General features: G+C 43.5%; 2 protein-coding genes across 2 annotated transcripts; both read right to left on the bottom strand.

Moving 5' to 3' along the window:
* Nucleotides 1–3,974: 3,974 nt before the first annotated feature.
* Nucleotides 3,975–7,283, bottom strand: LOC106594537 (growth arrest-specific protein 1). Its single transcript, XM_014185904.2, has one exon. The coding sequence runs from the start codon at nt 6,165–6,167 to the stop codon at nt 5,418–5,420; it is 750 nt and encodes a 249-aa protein (XP_014041379.2). The 5' UTR covers nt 6,168–7,283; the 3' UTR covers nt 3,975–5,417.
* A 788-nt stretch (nt 7,284–8,071) lies between these two features.
* LOC106587555 (complexin-3) lies at nt 8,072–18,300 on the bottom strand. Its single transcript, XM_014176057.2, has 3 exons — nt 17,730–18,300; nt 11,155–11,242; nt 8,072–10,896 (listed from the first exon to the last, which is right to left on the bottom strand). Exons 1-3 carry the CDS (start codon nt 17,885–17,887, stop codon nt 10,672–10,674), a joined length of 471 nt encoding a protein of 156 aa, XP_014031532.1. The 5' UTR covers nt 17,888–18,300; the 3' UTR covers nt 8,072–10,671.
* Nucleotides 18,301–19,704: the final 1,404 nt, after the last annotated feature.

The raw sequence follows: 19,704 nt of genomic DNA, 5'->3' as shown, positions 1-19,704 counted from the left end.
TCTGAGGAACGGTACCAAAACAAATCTGCAGCATTGAAGGTCCCCAAGAACACAATGGAAGAAGTTTGGAACCACCAAGACTCTCCTAGAGCTGGCCCCCCGGACAAACTGAGCAATCGGGGGAGAAGGGCCTTGGTCAGGTAGGTGACCAAGAACCCGATGGTCACAATGACAGAGCACTAGAGTTCCTCTGTGGAGATGAGAGAACCTTTCAGAAGGACAACCATCTCTGCAGCACTTCACCAATCAGGCCTTTATGGTAGAGTGGCCAGACGGAACCCACTCCTCAGTGAAAGGCACATGACAGCCCACTTGGAGTTTGCCAAAAGGCACCTAAAGACTCTCAGACCATGAGAAACAAGATTCTCTGGTCTGATTAAACCAAGATTGAACTCTTTGGCCTGAATGCCAAGTGTCATGTCTGCTTCATGTCATGTCATGCTTCACCATGCTTCCTACGGTGAAGCATGGTGGTGACAGCATCTTGCTGTGGGGATGTTTTTCAGCGGCAGGGACTGGGATTCTAGTCAGGATCGAGACAAAGATGAACAGAGCAAAGTACAGAGAGATCCTTGATGAAAACCTGCTCCAGAGTGCTCAGGACCTCAGACTGGGGCGATGGTTCACCTTCCAACAGGACAACGTCCCTAAGCACACAGCCAAAACAACGCAGGAGTGGCTTCGGGACAAGTCTCTGAATGTCCTTGAGTGGTCCAGCCAGAGCCCAGACTTGAACCTGATCGAGCATCTCCGGAGAGACCTGAAAATAGCTGTGCAGCAACGCTCCCCATCCAACCTGACAGAGCTTGAGAGGATCTGCAGAGAAGAATGGGAGAAACTCCACAAACACAGATATGCCAAGCTTGTAGTGTCACCCAAGAAGACTCAAGGCTGTAATCGCTGCCAAATGTGCTTCAACAAAGTACTGAGTAAATGATCTGAATACTTATGTAAATGAGATATTTCTGTTTTTTTATTTTTAATAAATTAGCAACAATTTCAAAAAACAGCTTTTGCTTTGTTATTGTGTGTAGGTTGATGAGGGGGGAAAAACGATTAATTAAATTTAGAATAAGGCTGTAACAAAATGTGGAAAAAGTAAAGTGGTCTGAATACTTTTTTCCGAAGGCACTATACTTGTAGTTCGGGTTGAAATGTAAAGCTTGGTAAAATCACATTGTGGTCTGAGTGTAAGGTTTCATGGATGTCTTGGTGAGTCTGTCACTGCCTGTTGGAGGCCTACTGCTGTCTCCTGGCCATGCAGTCACCATTTGGTTCCCTCTCCTGAGGACACAACTGGCCCATTTCCATAACGTAAGGAGAGGAAGCCCTAATGTAGTCCAGAGTAGCTGGGCGTGTAGAGGACTGGCAGGAACACCAGTAGAGATGGAGGTGTACGCTATAAGGGGATGCCAAAAAGTGGAATAGTCAACCACTATGCCTTTTACCCCTTTGACCCCCTTGCCAACCAACCACAGCCCTGTGGCATTGTGGGTTTAATTGGCCTCCATTTCAGTTCAGCTCCATCATGAGCACTTGTACCCTTTCCCCCTCTCCTGGCTCTCTATCAGCCTCTGTTGGTACTCCTAATGGGACGACGGTGGAGCTGTATTGACATCAGCTAAAGTTATAGGGGGGGTTAATCCGTAAGGAACTAAGGACTCCTCAACTTCCCTACCCCCAAACACACACACATCAACCATTCACCATGGGTAGACTGCTATCATGAATAGAACATTGTACAGATGAGAGACAAATCTCTCCCCTAAATCCCTGTTTCACCCCCTCTCGTAGGCCTGGGGGCAGGCAGGGGTTTGTTTCAGAGAAACGTTGAATAAAGATAATTTAGAAAATGGGCTCCAGCACACTGCAGCCTCTGTAAATCCTCCCTCTGCCGTCCCCCACTCACCCCAAGGCTCCCCTGCTTCTGTTTGTTTTGATTTTGTTCCCAGAAGCTGAGTGGGGGATTTGAAGGAGGGATGAGGGTGAGTTAGAGTTGGACAACTTTGAGATGCATGGCGATGGTTAGACAGATTGGCTGAGCTGAGTTAGGAGGGTCTTACCTCAACTATACAGAATCCCTTTCCCTCCCTTCCGCTTCTAAATGCACCAGTGAAACACACTTTTGAACAATCTAAGGACTGTCTGTTGAGCGTTACATTTTCTAAACAAAATACTTGCTCGTAAGTAAGCATTTCGCTGTAAAGTCTACACCTGTTGTATTCGGCGCATGTGACCAATCAAATTGGATTTAGGTGAAGATGGGAAGGGGACAACTTGGTCAGTCTATTGTCAAAGGAACTATGAATTGAACACAGATTTCCTGTCATGACTTCAAATTCCACTTATCTTGACTCATTCAAACTTAATAGATTACATAACACTTCCATACGGTTTGTTAAGGACCTAGGTAATTATTACTTCCATACGGTTTGTTAAGGACCTAGGTAATTATTACTTCCATACGGTTTGTTAAGGACCTAGGTAATTATTACTTCCATACGGTTTGTTAAGGACCTAGGTAATTATGACTTCCATACGGTTTGTTAAGGACCTAGGTAATTATTACTTCCATACGGTTTGTTAAGGACCTAGGTAATTATTACTTCCATACGGTTTGTTAAGGACCTAGGTAATTATTACTTCCATACGGTTTGTTAAGGACCTGTAAATAAATAATTATTACTTCCATACGGTTTGTTAAGGACCTAGGTAATTATTACTTCCATACGGTTTGTTAAGGACCTAGGTAATTATTACTTCCATACGGTTTGTTAAGGACCTGTAAATAAATAATTATTACTTCCATACGGTTTGTTAAGGACCTAGGTAATTATTACTTCCATACGGTTTGTTAAGGACCTAGGTAATTATTACTTCCATACGGTTTGTTAAGGACCTGTAAATAAATAATTATTACTTCCATATGGTTTGTTAAGGACCTGTAAATAAAGAATTATTACTATGAGCTATTTGTGCCAAGGATTTATATTTACCTACTAACCTGCCTAAAAGGTTATTAGCAGGATTTAGGAGATTGGTAGACACAAAAACACCCATTGCATTCTCACTGTGTTATAAAAATGATACATTTATTAATGTGCTATATTTCCATTGTTATTTCTCTGAAAAGGTCATTGAAGACCAAGAGAACTGAGAAGCACTGTAAGGCAAAACGATCAAATGCACAATCCTACATTCTCAAGAGTCGTGACTGACCTTTTAACACTGACACAGAAAGTGCCATTTACAAGTAATTAGGCACAATTTACCAGGAAGCAGTAACTTAAACCTGAAATGTCTCAAAGAGCACAGAGAGTCCTGGCCTTCTCTTCCAAATAAGATGTATTGTGCAGCCAGACACTTAACATTCCTGCTTGGGTTTCAGTTACACTGGGCCTGATCCCTAAAGTATTACACAATGCTGGTATTATGAAGGGTACACAGCAGTCACACAGTTACTTGTGGTTTCAGCAGCCACAGGAGGCATTCATTTAGATGCAATCACCCTGTTCGAGGACTTGATTTAATATTGTGTCAACAATATATGTCTCAATATTTTTTTTACAAATTCCAGGGAATGATATGAGAAGACAATAGTAGTGAGAGGTCCTGTTTTGTCTTTTCATGTAAAAGTTGCTATTGCCAGGACTACCAGAAATGCAAGTGTATCATTTCAAAGATCAACGCAGTAGACATTCAAAACGATTCAATGTCTGCTGGTCCTTTAGCTTTGCTTGGCAATGGCACAAGTTCACATTCAAAGGCGACACGTGACTTTGGAGCCTGATCCAAAATGACATTTTTCCCTTATTGAACATTCCAGTCTTCTTCTCTAGTTCCAGCACAGTTACATTTGCCTATACTTTAGGTCTGATAGTTTTGGTGTGATGTTTCATTTAGTTGGAGGTTGGGAAACATTCCTACTTTTGAATAACTTACAGGATGTCAAATAAACAGTTTGACTTTTTGACTCACACTTAATCATTTTATTACATAAATTATTTTCCATATATAACAAGTATCCATTATTTCTTTCCACACTGGTTGAGATGACAAATCTACCTGCAGAATTGTTTCAAAAACATTGTTTTTGTACATGTAAACTACTGCCATATTATTCATGGGGTGGTGTATTGACTGCAAAGTCACAATGGACAAAATTGGACACTAATTTACAGCATTAATATATCACATATACATGTAAAACATAGATTCCTTCATTATTTTCTTTTTTATGTATATAATTTAACATCAACATGACAGTTACATTTCCCTATGGACCAGCATCTACCCAAGAAGGTGAAATAAAAAAGAAATGACATTGACGATCATGACAAAAACAAAGATTAGTTTAGAAAAACTTCAAGTGACATCTTGTAAAGATAATGACAAGACACGGGAAGGATTAGCTTAATTAAAAGATAATGAAATAACTTCTTAGCTTTTTCCCTTCTTACTAAATATCTAGGCTAACTGTCAAGCATGTTTCTGTCCTGGAAAGGAACCCATTACACTTTATATGAAATGAATAATAAATGAAACTAGGCCTATTAACAAGTATCTTATGTACTGCTGTTCATAGTAATAAACTGGTATTTGTAATTTTTTCTGAGAAAAAAACACTAGTGCCTCTTCTTTTGTCCATATAAGTCTATCATAAGCCCACATTCATCTTGTAGAGGCCAGTCTATAAGGAGAAGGGTGACTTCTTGCTTTCAATAAAGAAAGGGGGAGAGTGGGGGGACATTTTAAATAAAACTATCAAGAGTGGGGGATGTGTCATGGGGGGGTAGGGGGGCTGCTGGAGAGGCACTTCAGTTAATTTAACTAGGCCTACTTGATTCCAAACCCTTGTCTGTTCACTGGCAGTTCCCCACAAATATTTGAAGTGTGATGGCTGCAACAATGCAGAGGCCCCTAAAATAGAGAGGAAAGCAAACAGAAACTGGACTGGTCCAATGTTTATCTTAAGTCTTAATAATGCCACACTCCAAGGACCATTGAGACGAAACTAAACAAATAGGCATAAGAGCTTAAAATGTAGCCCAGAAGTAATGGATGCAATGCTCAATGATGAGTATTGTTACAATGAAGTCAAGTTTGGTTCACTTCTCCTTAAACAATCACTTTATGGATCTTTACACTCAGAACAGTTTCGACCTAGGATATTTCATGAGTAGCCTAGGCCTGGTTTGCAAATTGAATTGGTGGTCTGAATGTCCTGTCCATTCTTGTGTCCCAGATTAAGGCATCACATCAAAATGTGAAAAATCAATTAGGCCCATAGGAGATTACTAGGAGCAAATAGTATTCAGCTACATCAAACCCACGTGCTCATTAGATTGGACCCATCCCCGAGAAGACTGTCCTGTCTGTCCAACTGAGAGGTCACAACAAGAGGCCAAATTCATTTCTCAAAAGAATATCCGTGCAAGAGTGATGCATAATAAGGCCATATAGCTCGACAGCTGCGGGGAACTAGAATTTGAGTCAGGAGGATATATCTCCTCTGTTTTCGAATCATAGTCTTCATCCTCATACATATCGTCCATATCTGCCTGGTCTGAAATAACACTGTGGTCTCCAATCTGGCACAGTTTGCTCATGTTCTCCTTGACTACCTCACAGAACGGCCTTTCCACCCCGTCGCACACACACTGGTTTAGTAGCATGCCATTTGGGATGAATAGCATCTGTTGTATTGTGGCCTTGCACCTGGACGAGCATTTCCTGCCGTTGAAGAGTTGCCCACAGTAAGACAAGTAGGCTGTCAGGGAGGAGTGGCAGCCGGTGTCCTCCTCGCAGCGTTGACGGGCCTCTGTGCATCCTATCCCCCCCGCGTCTCCAGGATACCTCCGGGGGAGGCATGGCTCAATCGCCCGCTTTGCATCCCTACACTCCATGTCCTGACCACAGTCACACCTCTCGAGGTAAGGGCCATTGCGGGTGTGATTCAGTCTTATCAACGCGTTGATACAGTGGCTGGGGCATTGCCTCCTGGTGCCTCTAATGTTTCCTTCACAGGCGGCTAGATACTGGCTATATGCAAGCTCACAGTCTGCCTCCTCATGGCATCGGAGCAGGGCTTGCCAACATATTAACTGGGCATCTAGCACCAACAGCACCGATGAGAAGAGCGCCAGAGCGCTGCACCAACTTTTCATGCTGGAGAGAGCTCTAGTTCGACGATGCGCACATTTCCTCCAGTTAGTGCGGGACAGCAAAGTCTATGATGAATTTAAAACGTAATGTAACTAATAACCCCATTTAGTATGAGGCGTTTATGGTCCAAACATAAATGTGTTTAGTAGGCCTAGCTACAAACCTAAAGATGTCCCTCTGACTCTCCAACACACCATTGACAGTTGTGGAATAACAGTCCGTTTTATGCGGTAGAATGAATCCAGTCTGGGACGGATGAGTAAAAATGTTGTAGTCCTTTGCATAGAGTCAGCTACGCAACAAAGCAACACTATCCTCCGCAAAACTGTCACAGTCGTGTCAGTAAAAAAAGGAACAAAAAGTGACCACATGCGCAGTCCAAAGTTCGGACACCTACTATCCACATTTAGTGCCCTCGTTTGAAAGCATAACTCTTTACTCTTGTTTTCCAAATACGTCCAACTTACTTGGCTTTAAAAAACGTTCATATTTTCCATGTTCTGTATTCCATACTATTTTGGTTGAATTCATTAGGACTGCCTCTTCTCACTGTTGCATTTTCTCTCGCTATGTGTCTTTGTCCCCCTCTTGCAGTTACGCTTCACGCTTCGTTAATCTTTTCCCCACAACACCCCTCCTTTTCCAGAAAAAGAAAGGAAAGTTTTCCTTGCCCCCGCTCCCATTTACAATCCTGGTCAACGATTGGTCGTCATTGAGGAGTTCGTGGGACTCATTTCTATAGCAACGTAGTTTTTGGCAATCTGCTCGTCATACAGGATAAATAAAATGTTTATAAATTTAATGAAACTCACGACCTGTGTGGTCCCCCTTACAAAACACGTCAACGTTTGGGGAGGTAGTGAGTGTGGGGCGCACACAAGCCCCCTAGCAGTCGACAGAAAGCATTCCATTGCTAGAAACTCACATCTGCACCCACTGCTCCAATTTTAAGTGCAGAAAAAACAAATCTGTTCCTTTTTAGCGATAACTCGAGGAGGGAAACCTCTATGAAAACCGTCGCACAGTGAGGGTTTCACTTAAAGTTCTACTAATTGTCGCCCTGTTCACTCTCCCTCACGCTGTTCTTTCTAGTGAGTTTTTAAGCCCTGATTGATAGAACAGAATGGAAGAGAATAGTATTTTCTGGCCCGTTTCACCCCAATTGTGTCAGATTGGCCATGCAGTGGCACAGTGTCTTTCTAGGCTGAAGATTGTTCACGCCCTGCGCCTATCAATAGAGGCAGGTTTCAGCATCAATATATTTTACAGCTCTCCCCTTTCACACCGCACTTGAAAACTACCAATAGCTCAGGCTTCTCTGCTATTGAAATGCTAACTAAAGTGTTTTGAAAAAAGCGATTGGAAAAACCCGTAGCGACACCCGGGCTGTCTAGATATGTCACAAAGCAGTTTCTGGCTGGCTTCTCTCTGAAAAACACTGTACACTTTTGCAAAGAGCCATTGATTCTGCCAGATGGCTGATCTTATTATGACTTCACTGGAAGGTAAAGTTTCCACTAATAATGGTTATAATAAAAAAAATAATAATAATAACATCATTATAAAGGTTAACTTAAGAACGTGGTTATAACAATGGTTATAACAACTGTAACATAATCATTTGGCCTTTCAGTATTGTAATGCTAATAATTTTATGATAATAATTAGGGGCTAATATGGATTTTGGATTAAATTCCGTTTGTCATTAATTCAACAATCACTAATCAACAAACATTCCGATGACGTTGTATTTTTGTCTCCACCTAGTGTTCAGAACATTAGGTTTTGGTTTTACAGCCTCAAACGATGGCTACTGTAAATTATATGTTAGAAATCTTCCGTCCTGGAGTTTCTGACCAGATGGTCAGACTGGCTGGATAACAAATGCAGAAACATGACGCATACATCATAAAAATCTGTTTATTATGGTTTCAACAGTCAGTCAAAAATCAATACGTTTCATACAGCATTGAACAACAAAGATGATGTAAAAGAAGCAAAGAGTGGACAGGAAACAGAAACATAATGAAGAACATGTCTCTTCCTGAAATATCATCATGAGATCAACCTGAATCCCCCCATAGGGTGACTGGAAATGAAAGAAAGTCTTGCTGTTGGCTTTAAAGTATCATTGCAGGTCACACACTTTAATACAGATAGATATGTATAGGTGATCAGACTGTAAGACTTGAGTAAGAATTCATTATATTCACACTTGTTGGTTTTGCTTCATGGAACTGACAAGAAAGCACAAAGTAGCTATCACATAAAACAAGCTTCTAAGGCATGTCCACCATCCTTTCTTCAAATGCAATTACTGTAATGTCACGAAAGGACTGTTCAACTATTACAAGACACGAACCACTGTATTTAAGAAATATATACTGTATATTACTGTAATACAAATAAGGTTGACAAACCCCTTTCCCGCTCTCACCTGCGTCTTTATTTAGTGATACAACAACAAATCAGACAAATACCAAGTACTACATGTTCATATATGTGTTCATATATGTTCATAGTATTGTGTACTTATTAAACACTATGACCAGCACTCAGCCAGAGGATGACATTTTCAAAGACAGCATTTGACATATCATAGCAGTTAAATGACACCAAACCACCAGCACAAAACAACACTGAGATGGAGAGGTCAGGGGTCAATATGAGGACAGGTTAAAGGCTAGAGTTGAAAGGTTAGATGGGTTGGCATCACAGAGGACGAGCTGTCTCTTAGCAAGGCCCCAACGAGTTAATGACCATAGACTAGATGGACAACAGCACAGGCTAACCGCAAATACATTTACACCTGCGACAGACACTTGGTTTGTAATGTACTGAATGTGGTCCCAAGACAAGAAAGTTGGATTTAGTCTCACACTTAATATGACTAGTTGATATACTTTGTGCCATTGTCTAAATGATTTTCTGCGAAGGGTCTTTGGCATAAGACTAATACTCTGATTCACCCACAGCAGACAGTGTTTACTCTGATTCCCCCACAGTTTAGACAGTGTTTACTCTGATTCCCCCACAGCTTAGACAGTGTTTACTCTGATTCCCCCACAGCTTAGACAGTGTTTACTCTGATTCCCCCACAGCTTAAACAGTGTTTACTCTGATTCCCCCACAGTTTAGACAGTGTTTACTCTGATTCCCCAACAGTTTAGACAGTGTTTACTCTGATTCCCCCACAGCTTAGACAGTGTTTACTCTGATTCCCCAGCAGCTTAGACAGTGTTTACTCTGATTCCCCAACAGCTTAGACAGTGTTTACTCTGATTCCCCCACAGTTTAGACAGTGTTTACTCTGATTCCCCCACAGCTTAGACAGTGTTTACTCTGATTCCCCAACAGTTTAGACAGTGTTTACTCTGATTCCCCAACAGCTTAGACAGTGTTTACTCTGATTCCCCCACAGCTTAGACAGTGTTTACTCTGATTCCCCCACAGCTTAGACAGTGTTTACTCTGATTCCCCAACAGCTTAGACAGTGTTTACTCTGATTCCCCAACAGCTTAGACAGTGTTTACTCTGATTCCCCCACAGCTTAGACAGTGTTTACTCTGATTCCCCAACAGCTTAGACAGTGTTTACTCTGATTCCCCAACAGTTTAGACAGTGTTTACTCTGATTCCCCCACAGCTTAGACAGTGTTTACTCTGATTCCCCAGCAGCTTAGACAGTGTTTACTCTGATTCCCCAACAGCTTAGACAGTGTTTACTCTGATTCCCCCACAGTTTAAACAGTGTTTACTCTGATTCCCCCACAGCTTAGACAGTGTTTACTCTGATTCCCCAACAGTTTAGACAGTGTTTACTCTGATTCCCCAACAGCTTAGACAGTGTTTACTCTGATTCCCCAACAGCTTAGACAGTGTTTACTCTGATTCCCCCACAGCTTAAACAGTGTTTACTCTGATTCCCCAACAGCTTAGACAGTGTTTACTCTGATTCCCCAACAGCTTAGACAGTGTTTACTCTGATTCCCCCACAGCTTAGACAGTGTTTACTCTGATTCCCCAACAGCTTAGACAGTGTTTACTCTGATTCCCCAACAGCTTAGACAGTGTTTACTCTGATTCCCCAACAGCTTAGACAGTGTTTACTCTGATTCCCCCACAGTTTAGACAGTGTTTACTCTGATTCCCCAACAGTTTAGACAGTGTTTACTCTGATTCCCCCACAGCTTAGACAGTGTTTACTCTGATTCCCCCACAGTTTAGACAGTGTTTACTCTGATTCCCCAACAGCTTAGACAGTGTTTACTCTGATTCCCCAACAGCTTAGACAGTGTTTACTCAGATTCCTTGGCCAGAAGCTGCTGCAGTATGTTTGTGTGTGTGAGGCGGTGTTGACTGTATGTGTGTGTATTCAAAGCAACATGACTATCAACGTTTGTACATGGTCATAGATCATATCTTACACAGATTCTTTGTTGTACAGATAAAGAGAGTAAGGGAGGGAGAGATAGAGAGAGAGCAGGAATTCAGTCAGCCAGCCAGATCACATGAGATTGCACTTCTCAGCAGACTGTTTGAGGTCTTCCAGCGTGGCCTGGGCCTTGTCCTTCAGCTGGTCCATGTCCACATTCTGGATGTTGGTCAGCTGGCCCAGGACAGATGTTTTGGACGCCTCCTCCTTGTTGTCGTCAGCGATCATCTTGGCTAGCTCTGTGGGCAGCTCCACGTCATCCCCCGCCTGCTGGATCTGAGTGTCATCCAGCTCATTCTGGGTCGCACACACAAACACACACACACACACACACACACAGGCCAGTGGGAGAGGGTGTAGGGAGCGAGGGCAAAGGAAAGGGAGAGGAATGAGATGATTGAGACAAAGGGAGAAAGGAAAGAGAGTACAAACAGAACACATTTGGATGGTGTTTTTGCTTCAAGGACACAACCTAGATCTGACCCTGTAATAACTGTAATAACATGTAGTAAGAAAATGCTTGAATCAAACATGCAGAATCAGTAATGGATGTACCTTTGGCAGTCTGTATTTGTCCCGGAAGTGACTTCTAACTGTTGCCCGCTCAGCTTTCTTCTGCGCAAAACTAGCATCTCTTTCCTGCCTGGGGAAAACCAGAGAGAAAATGGTTAACAGCGGATGAAATAGTGTCGCTGCATGTAAACACACACACACACATAACGTCTGCAAAGGTGGGATAATCTCGAGGCTTTACTCAAGTTGATGCTTCATAACGAACGTCTCTTTCAGTCCACCTCCATAATTAGACTGAAGGATTAAGGATTTAACAGCATTAGTGGCAATGTGAGGACAGATGCTATAATGATCATTTAATTCATCCATAAGGCTTTTTGTAATGTAAACATGTCATGGTCTTTAGTATGGAACGTTGTTAGATTTGTTTGTAATGCGATGTATCACAAATGCACAAATTCATTGGTTACTATTAACCACATAGCTCAGCCATCGCGGTTAGAGTGTTGGGCCAGTAATGAAAAGGTCGCTGCTTCGAATACCTGAGCCGATAAGGTGAAAAATCTTTCGATGTGCCCTTGAGCCAAGCACTTAACCCAAATTTGCTCCAGGGCGCCGTGCTACTATGGCAGACCCTGTAAACAACACGTTTCACTGCACCTATCTGGTATATGTGAAAATATTAGATTTTTATGCCAATGTGGATCTCATAGTGAGGGCTGAAAGAAAAGAACACAGGGAGCCCTCTGCTGAGCTGCACTCTGACTCAAGAGTGCAGGCCAACAGAAGGTGGACAAGCAGCAGTATCACCTGGGGGTAGAGGAAGAGGGAGGGAGGGAGGGAGGGAGGGAGGGAGGGAGGGAGGGAGGGAGGGAGGGAGGGAGGGAGGGAGGGAGGGAGGGAGGGAGGGAGGGAGGGAGAACAACAGAGAGAGGCTTTGCTCTTGCAGTGAGATCCAGATGCAGTCTACTGCCGGTCCACTGCTCTACTGGGGAATTATATTCAGACTTCTGGGATGTAGAGCAGCATTGACTGAATGACCGATTGAATGACCGACTGACTGACTGACTGACTCACTGACTGACTAGCACTCACCTATTTCTACAGCTGCCAACTTAGTGAACCCACAGAAACCTAGGATCACACCACTCTACAGAACTCTACACCCTTCCAACCCAGAGCCTAGGATCACACCACTCTACAGAACTCTTCACTCTTCCAACCCAGAGCCTAGGACCACACCACTCTACAGAACTCTACACTCTTCAAACCCAGAGCCTAGGACAACACCACTCTACAGAACTCTACACCCTTCCAACCCAGAGCCTAGGACCACACCACTCTACAGAACTCTACACCCTTCAAACCCAGAGCCTAGGACCACACCACTCTACAGAACTCTAAACCCTCTGAACTCAGAACCTAGGACCACACCACTCTACAGAACACTACACCCTTCCAACCCAGAACTTAGGATGATACCACTCTACAGAACTCTACACCCTCCCAACCCAGAACCTAGGACAACACCACTCTACAGAACTCTACACCCTTCCAACCCAGAGCCTAGGACAACATCACTCTACAGAACTCTACACCCTCTGAACTCAGAATCTAGGACAACACCACTCTACAGAACTCTACACCCTCTGAACTCAGAACCTGGGACCACACCACTCTACAGAACTCTACAGCCTCTGAACTCAGAATCTAGGACAACACCACTCTACAGAACTCTACAACCTTCCAACCCAGAGCCTAGGACAACACCACTCTACAGAACTCTACACCCTTCCAACCCAGAACTTAGGACGACACCACTCTACAGAACTCTACACCCTCCCAACCCAGAACCTAAGACAACACCACTCTACAGAACTCTACACCCTTCCAACCCAGAGCCTAGGACAACACCACTCTACAGAACTCTACACCCTCTGAACTCAGAATCTAGGACAACACCACTCTACAGAACTCTACACCCTCTGAACTCAGAACCTGGGACCACACCACTCTACAGAACTCTACAGCCTCTGAACTCAGAATCTAGGACAACACCACTCTACAGAACTCTACACCCTCTGAACTCAGAATCTAGGACCACATCACTCTACAGAACTCTACACCCTCTGAACTCAGAATCTAGGACCACACCACTTTTTAGAACTCTACACCCTCTGAACCCAGAACCTAGGACCACACCACTCTATAGAACTCTACACCCTCTGAACTCAGAACCTAGGACAACAGAACTCTACACCCTCTGAACTCAGAACCTAGGACCACACCCCTCTACAGAACTCTACACCCTCTACACCCACTGAACCCAGAACCACACCACTCTACAGAACTCTACACCCTCTGAACTCAGAACCTAGGACAACACCACTCTACAGAACTCTACACCCTCTGAACTCAGAACCTAGGACCACACCACTCTATATAACTCTACACCCTCTGAACTCAGAATCTAGGACCACACCACTCTACAGAACTCTACACCCTCTGAACCCAGAACCTAGGACCACACCACTCTACAGAACTCTACACCCTCTGAACTCAGAACCTAGGACAACACCAGTCTACAGAACTCTACACCCTCTGAACTCAGAATCTAGGACAACACCACTCTACAGAACTCTACACCCTCTGAACTCAGAATCTAGGACAACACCACTCTACAGAACTCTACACCCTCTGAACTCAGAATCTAGGACAACACCACTCTACAGAACTCTACAACCTTCCAACCCAGAGCCTAGGACAACACCACTCTACAGAACTCTACACCCTTCCAACCCAGAACTTAGGACGACACCACTCTACAGAACTCTACACCCTCCCAACCCAGAACCTAAGACAACACCACTCTACAGAACTCTACACACTTCCAACCCAGAGCCTAGGACAACACCACTCTACAGAACTCTACACCCTCTGAACTCAGAATCTAGGACAACACCACTCTACAGAACTCTACACCCTCTGAACTCAGAACCTGGGACCACACCACTCTACAGAACTCTACAGCCTCTGAACTCAGAATCTAGGACAACACCACTCTACAGAACTCTACACCCTCTGAACCCAGAACCTAGGACCACTCTACAGAACTCTACACCCTCTGAACCCAGAATCTAGGACAACACCACTCTACAGAACTCTACACCCTCTGAACCCAGAATCTAGGACCACACCACTCTACAGAACTCTACACCCTCTGAACTCAGAATCTAGGACCACACCACTCTTTAGAACTCTACACCCTCTGAACCTAGGACCACACCACTCTACACCCTCTGAACCCAGAACCTAGGACCACACCACTCTATAGAACTCTACACCCTCTGAACTCAGAACCTAGGACAACACCACTCTACAGAACTCTACACCCTCTGAACTCAGAACCTAGGACCACACAACTCTACACAACTCTACACCCTCTGAACCCAGAACCTATGACCACACCACTCTATAGAACTCTACACCCTCTGAACTCAGAACCTAGGACAGCACCACTCTACAGAACTCTACACTCTCTGAACTCAGAACCTAGGACCACACCACTCTATAGAACTCTACACCCCCTGAACTCAGAATCTAGGATTACTCCACTCCAGAACACTGACTGACTAGCACACCTCCTTTTACAGCTGCCAAACCAGTGAATCTACCCAACCTTGGATCACCTCACTCTACAGCACACCCAGACACCACAACACCCCATCACCATGTCCTCTACCCTACACCACCATACACATTTCATCATACTGCAAGCCTTATGTTGAGGTAAATCAGATATTTATACTTCACCACCACGTACAGCAATACTGCAATACTACCCATCTGGTAACTCCAGCAGAGGGCAGACAAGAGACAGTTTGTGTTTTCCGTGGCAGCCCTCTTAGTATTACTCAAATAATCTTTGTCCCTAATTTCCCAATAATCAGATTGAAACCCACACTGAAAATGTGATTTAAACACCTGAATAGGATTTAACTCTTTCAAAAGACAAGACTAGACCGACACCTTGCACCAAACATTCTGAAGCTGACTCCATGAACCGAGGTGATATCATGTGACCTATGTGATCATGCCAACAGTGTGGTCTGAATGACAGCATGACATCATAATGCATACATACAGTACTGTAAACAATGGCATGATACATGTGCATGGCCAATGACAAGGTCATATCCCTATCATGCAGGGGATGCAGGGCCAGCCCTGGGCATAAGCAACATAGGTGGTCACATAGGGCCCCATCAGCAGTTTTCCTCTTGTTATGTCAGTCACTGACAGTCACTCAATTAGCTCATGTCAGCTAATATTTTTTAGATTGGCAAATTAGTCTACCCAGCTATGTAAACTTGTAGTAATCATGGCCGAATTACCAACCGAGCACGAAGGGTGATCTCCAGGGGGCCCCAATTGATTTTGTTAGTCACTCTCATTCAGATATCATATAAACATGGGAAAATTCATGGCAAAATGTATAGAATTTCAGGAAATTTGCTTTAAAATTTTACATTTTTCTCTTCGCTCCATGGAAAAATGCAAAACACCTGCTTTAAAACTTCAAAATGTTCTCTCCGCTGTCAAGAGGGGGGCACTAAAATGTTTTGCCCGTGAGGTTGGGGCCCTCCCAACCAAATCTCGCCTTGGTCCCCCAAAAGGCTAGGGCTGGCCCTGAGGGGATATATGCTGAGTGTACAAAACATCAAGAACACCTTCCTAATATTGAGTTGCACCCCCTTTTGCCCTCAGAACAGCCTCAATGCGTCGGGGCATGGACTCTACAAGGTATCGAAAGCGTTCCACAGGGATGCTTCCCACAGTTGGCTGGATGTCCTTTGGGTGGTGGACCATTGTTGATACACATGGAAAAGTGTTGACTGTGAAAACCCAGCAGCTTTGCAGTTCTTGACACAAACTGATGCACCTGGCACCTACTACCATACCCCGTTCAAAGGCACTTAAATATTTTGCTATTCCCTTTCACCCTCTGAATGGCAGAAATACACAATCCATGTCTCAATTGTCTCAAGGCTTAAAAATCATTCTTTAACCTGTCTCCTCCCCTTCATCTACACTGATTGAAGTGGATTTAACAAGTCACATCAATAAGGGATCATAGCTTTCACCTGGTCAGTCTATGTCATGGAAAGAACAGGCGTTCTTAATGTTTTGTTCACTCAGTGTATTTTCACAGTGGCATTACTGTTATCTTGCCCACTGTGAATGAACATGAGCATGTAAACCACCACACAGCAGCACATAAGCCAGCTCTCTGTGACAGCCAATGGCACTGAGATGACGAGTCCTGTGTCTTCTCCTCTCAAGGGCATCATATAACCAGGGGATGTCATTGTGACTACTGTGCCTGATAACATGATTATATATGACATGCCACTGCAAACAACCCCATTCCAACAACCCTATTCTCCTTGGATTATACACAGCACTGACACCAGACTTTGTGTTATGATCTATTGTATGGCAGAAGCCACATTATAATAGCTCACCTCCCCTGAAGCTCAGTGTAATGTATGATGGTATGGGATTGAGGTCAAAGTGGGCTGTGGACAGTTGAGGCTAGTCTCTGAGGGGAGTCAGTGGATGCTCCACCATGTCTGACATGTCAACAGTAAACAGGCTGTTTGTCCTGGAGCCTGGAGCCATGTGACCTTAAGCCAGGGTAATGCCCTGTAGTACTACCCATTTCTTTTTAATGAAGTATACTTTTCATACAGATACAGGTGTGTGTGGAGGCACTGTGCATGATAAGATACATTTCAAGGGTATTTTTTTAACAGGACAAGATATATGTTCAGATTTATGAGCTTTTGTAGAGTCATCTGTTTCAAACCTTGACATCTTCTCCTCTCACATAGGGGAATTTGGAGTAAAGTCAATTCAATTATCAGAGGTTTTATGATATGGACAGAGGACAGTCTATGGCTATGGCAATGGGTTTCTTTGTTATACCCAGATAAAAAAAATACATTTCAAGATCAGAGATACTCACATCAGACTAATTTATTCTGTTGAGGTGTCTACTCTTTGTGAAGAAAATTAAGATGGAGGCCTACATCACAGGTACATGCATGAAAGGGGGGGGGGGGACTATTTGGAGAGCTCATTGAGGATGATATTCAAAATGTTACATCAATACATTTTTAGATAAATTGGACATAAAAGTAACTGAATTCATGTTCTAGAATGAATCTGAGGACATTTATCAACCTGAAGCATTAGTATATGCCTATTGGAAAACGAGTCCGTTTTACAATATAATTGGGAATTAAACTCACTGTGATTACTTACACATTTTTGTTTCTAGGCTATTGCAAGAATTCCAATGGAAAACCGTCCTGTATAGCCTAATTATTGAAACCTGAAAGAAAACTAATTTATCGAGTGTAGCAGCTCGGGAGCACGCCGTAGATTCCACTGATGCGTAAAATAGTGCATGGCGCACTGTGGCTAGTAAAGGCACGCGCTCAGCAGCGTCTTTACATTGGACATTACACATTATAAACGCCGCTTTATAGTACGCGACCCTTTCAAAATCTATAGGCTATCAAATTGATCGATACACTTGGGTTTGTTCTTACTTTTCCTCCTCTAACTGTTGTTGATATTGTTCAAATTCCTCCTGGGTCATTCCTGCCGCTGCGGCTTCGGATTTCTCTCCTTCGGGCTTTTCCTCAGTCAAACCCCCAGTCAGGTTCTTCACATGCCCTCCCACCATTTGTTTCACCATAAAAGCCATATTTCTGCCTCTTAAGAGTCCGTTAACTGACCGGGTCAGAACGTGGACGTTTGATGCGCTCTTGATGAAAGCTGAGTAAATCAATGGATATCCACCAAAGCTTCTCAAAAATATATAAAGTCAACACAATCATCCAAATGTTTTACTCTCGACACTCTGTCTCGCACCGCTGTGAGGGATTGAGAACCTACGCGTTTCAGCACCAGTGCCAATGGACAGCTCCGCGTTGAGGATGGAGGTTAGCAAGAGAGGACGTGGCTGCACAAATATCTGAGACAATACATTTGACTCTCAACTCTACCAATCGTGTTTTTTCCCCAAAACCAACCTCCACTCCCTCTGCCCAATCCCACGGATCGCTGGATTAAGCGTGCGCTTTCACGATGCGCCCTAGCGCCACACGTGGGTTCCCGTGATTCGCCGTCTGATTTTACTCACTATTGAGTCAGACAGGCGCTCCTCACATTCACAACGGACTCCGGCAGACACAGACACACGTGACGAGTCAACTACAGTGTCTGCTAGCTGTTTTGTACGGTTTTGATGCCCGTGCGTCTTTGGAGTCATTTTGTGCGCTTTTTGGTTGTTGTGAAAATCAAAGGGTTTCCAAACGCACTTATGTCATATGAAATAAGCCGATCCAATTTGAAGAAATACATCACTTATTATTCTTTTTGCATCATTTGTCCTGTGTAGTATAGTCTAATACTATTTTTATTCAAATGTTAATGTGGAATATCATCTGTTTTCCACTGAGCGCACATAAACATGTGTCTCATATGGAGTGGGGGTGGGCAGTTGTCTGCTGCTCAGGGAAAGAGAGAGAGAGAAAGAGAGCAAGAGAGAGAGAGAGAGAGAGCAGCTCCTGCAGGCAAACTGGTGTGCAATTGCATTTGAAAGGAATGTTGCACAAACCTCAATAAACAGTTGTCCATGCCCCTGATAAAGGCTATTTTGCTTTATGGTTTACACACAGACCACACATTCACATCACTCAGATCTATTTGATCCTTCACCGCCAGGTCATTAACAGTGTGTCTCACCTAACCTATCTCCATACGCAACAGTACAGGAAAAGGGTATCGTGTTACAGATTAATGAGACCAATTAGAGATCAGAATGGGTCCTTTTTCTAGGCCTAAGTGTGTCTGTAGGCCTATACTGTAGGGGTCGTCATTAAGACAATATTATTTAAATATTTGGATACAGATCCTATCTTTCTCTTTCTCTCGCTTCTTTCCCTCCCTCTTGCTCTCTCTGCCCCCCTCTCTCTCCCTCCTCGCTCTCTTTCTCCACCCTCTCTTTTTCTTAAATCCCCAAAATGTGAAATGTATACTCTCCACAGATCCAGTATGAGGTGCATCTTCAATCAACAACTTTTGCATCATGATGTGCGCAGCACGCCTGACACCAAGAAGCATGCCCTACTTTCCATTGGATTAGGAGAGACAGATCATGTCTCAATGCACTCTGTCACTGGCTTAACAGACCCACTTGGGTAGTTTCAAATCCCCTGGCTGCCAAACTTCAAAGCCTCCTCTACATAAAGTAAATTGAATTATAACTTTCCAAATAAGTATGATCGAATTGTAATCTGTGTAAAATGTAAGAAGAATTGACACCCTGAGGAGATGTTTCTTATTTAAGCACAAGTGTTCTCCTGGGACCTGCTCTCTGTTCACAGCTCAGGTCTCGTCTTGTCTCACACACTGCTCGTCATGAGTCACCATTCAGCCCTGGATAAGGAGGTTGCATACAGACTGATATTAATATACATTATGTCAACTATACAGCCGCACAGTACATAGACTGCAGAT

This window comes from Salmo salar, chromosome ssa26 (assembly GCF_905237065.1).
Source record: "Salmo salar chromosome ssa26, Ssal_v3.1, whole genome shotgun sequence".
In the NCBI taxonomy this organism is placed as follows: Eukaryota; Metazoa; Chordata; class Actinopteri; order Salmoniformes; family Salmonidae; genus Salmo; species Salmo salar.
This window is presented reverse-complemented; position numbering and strand designations above follow the sequence as displayed.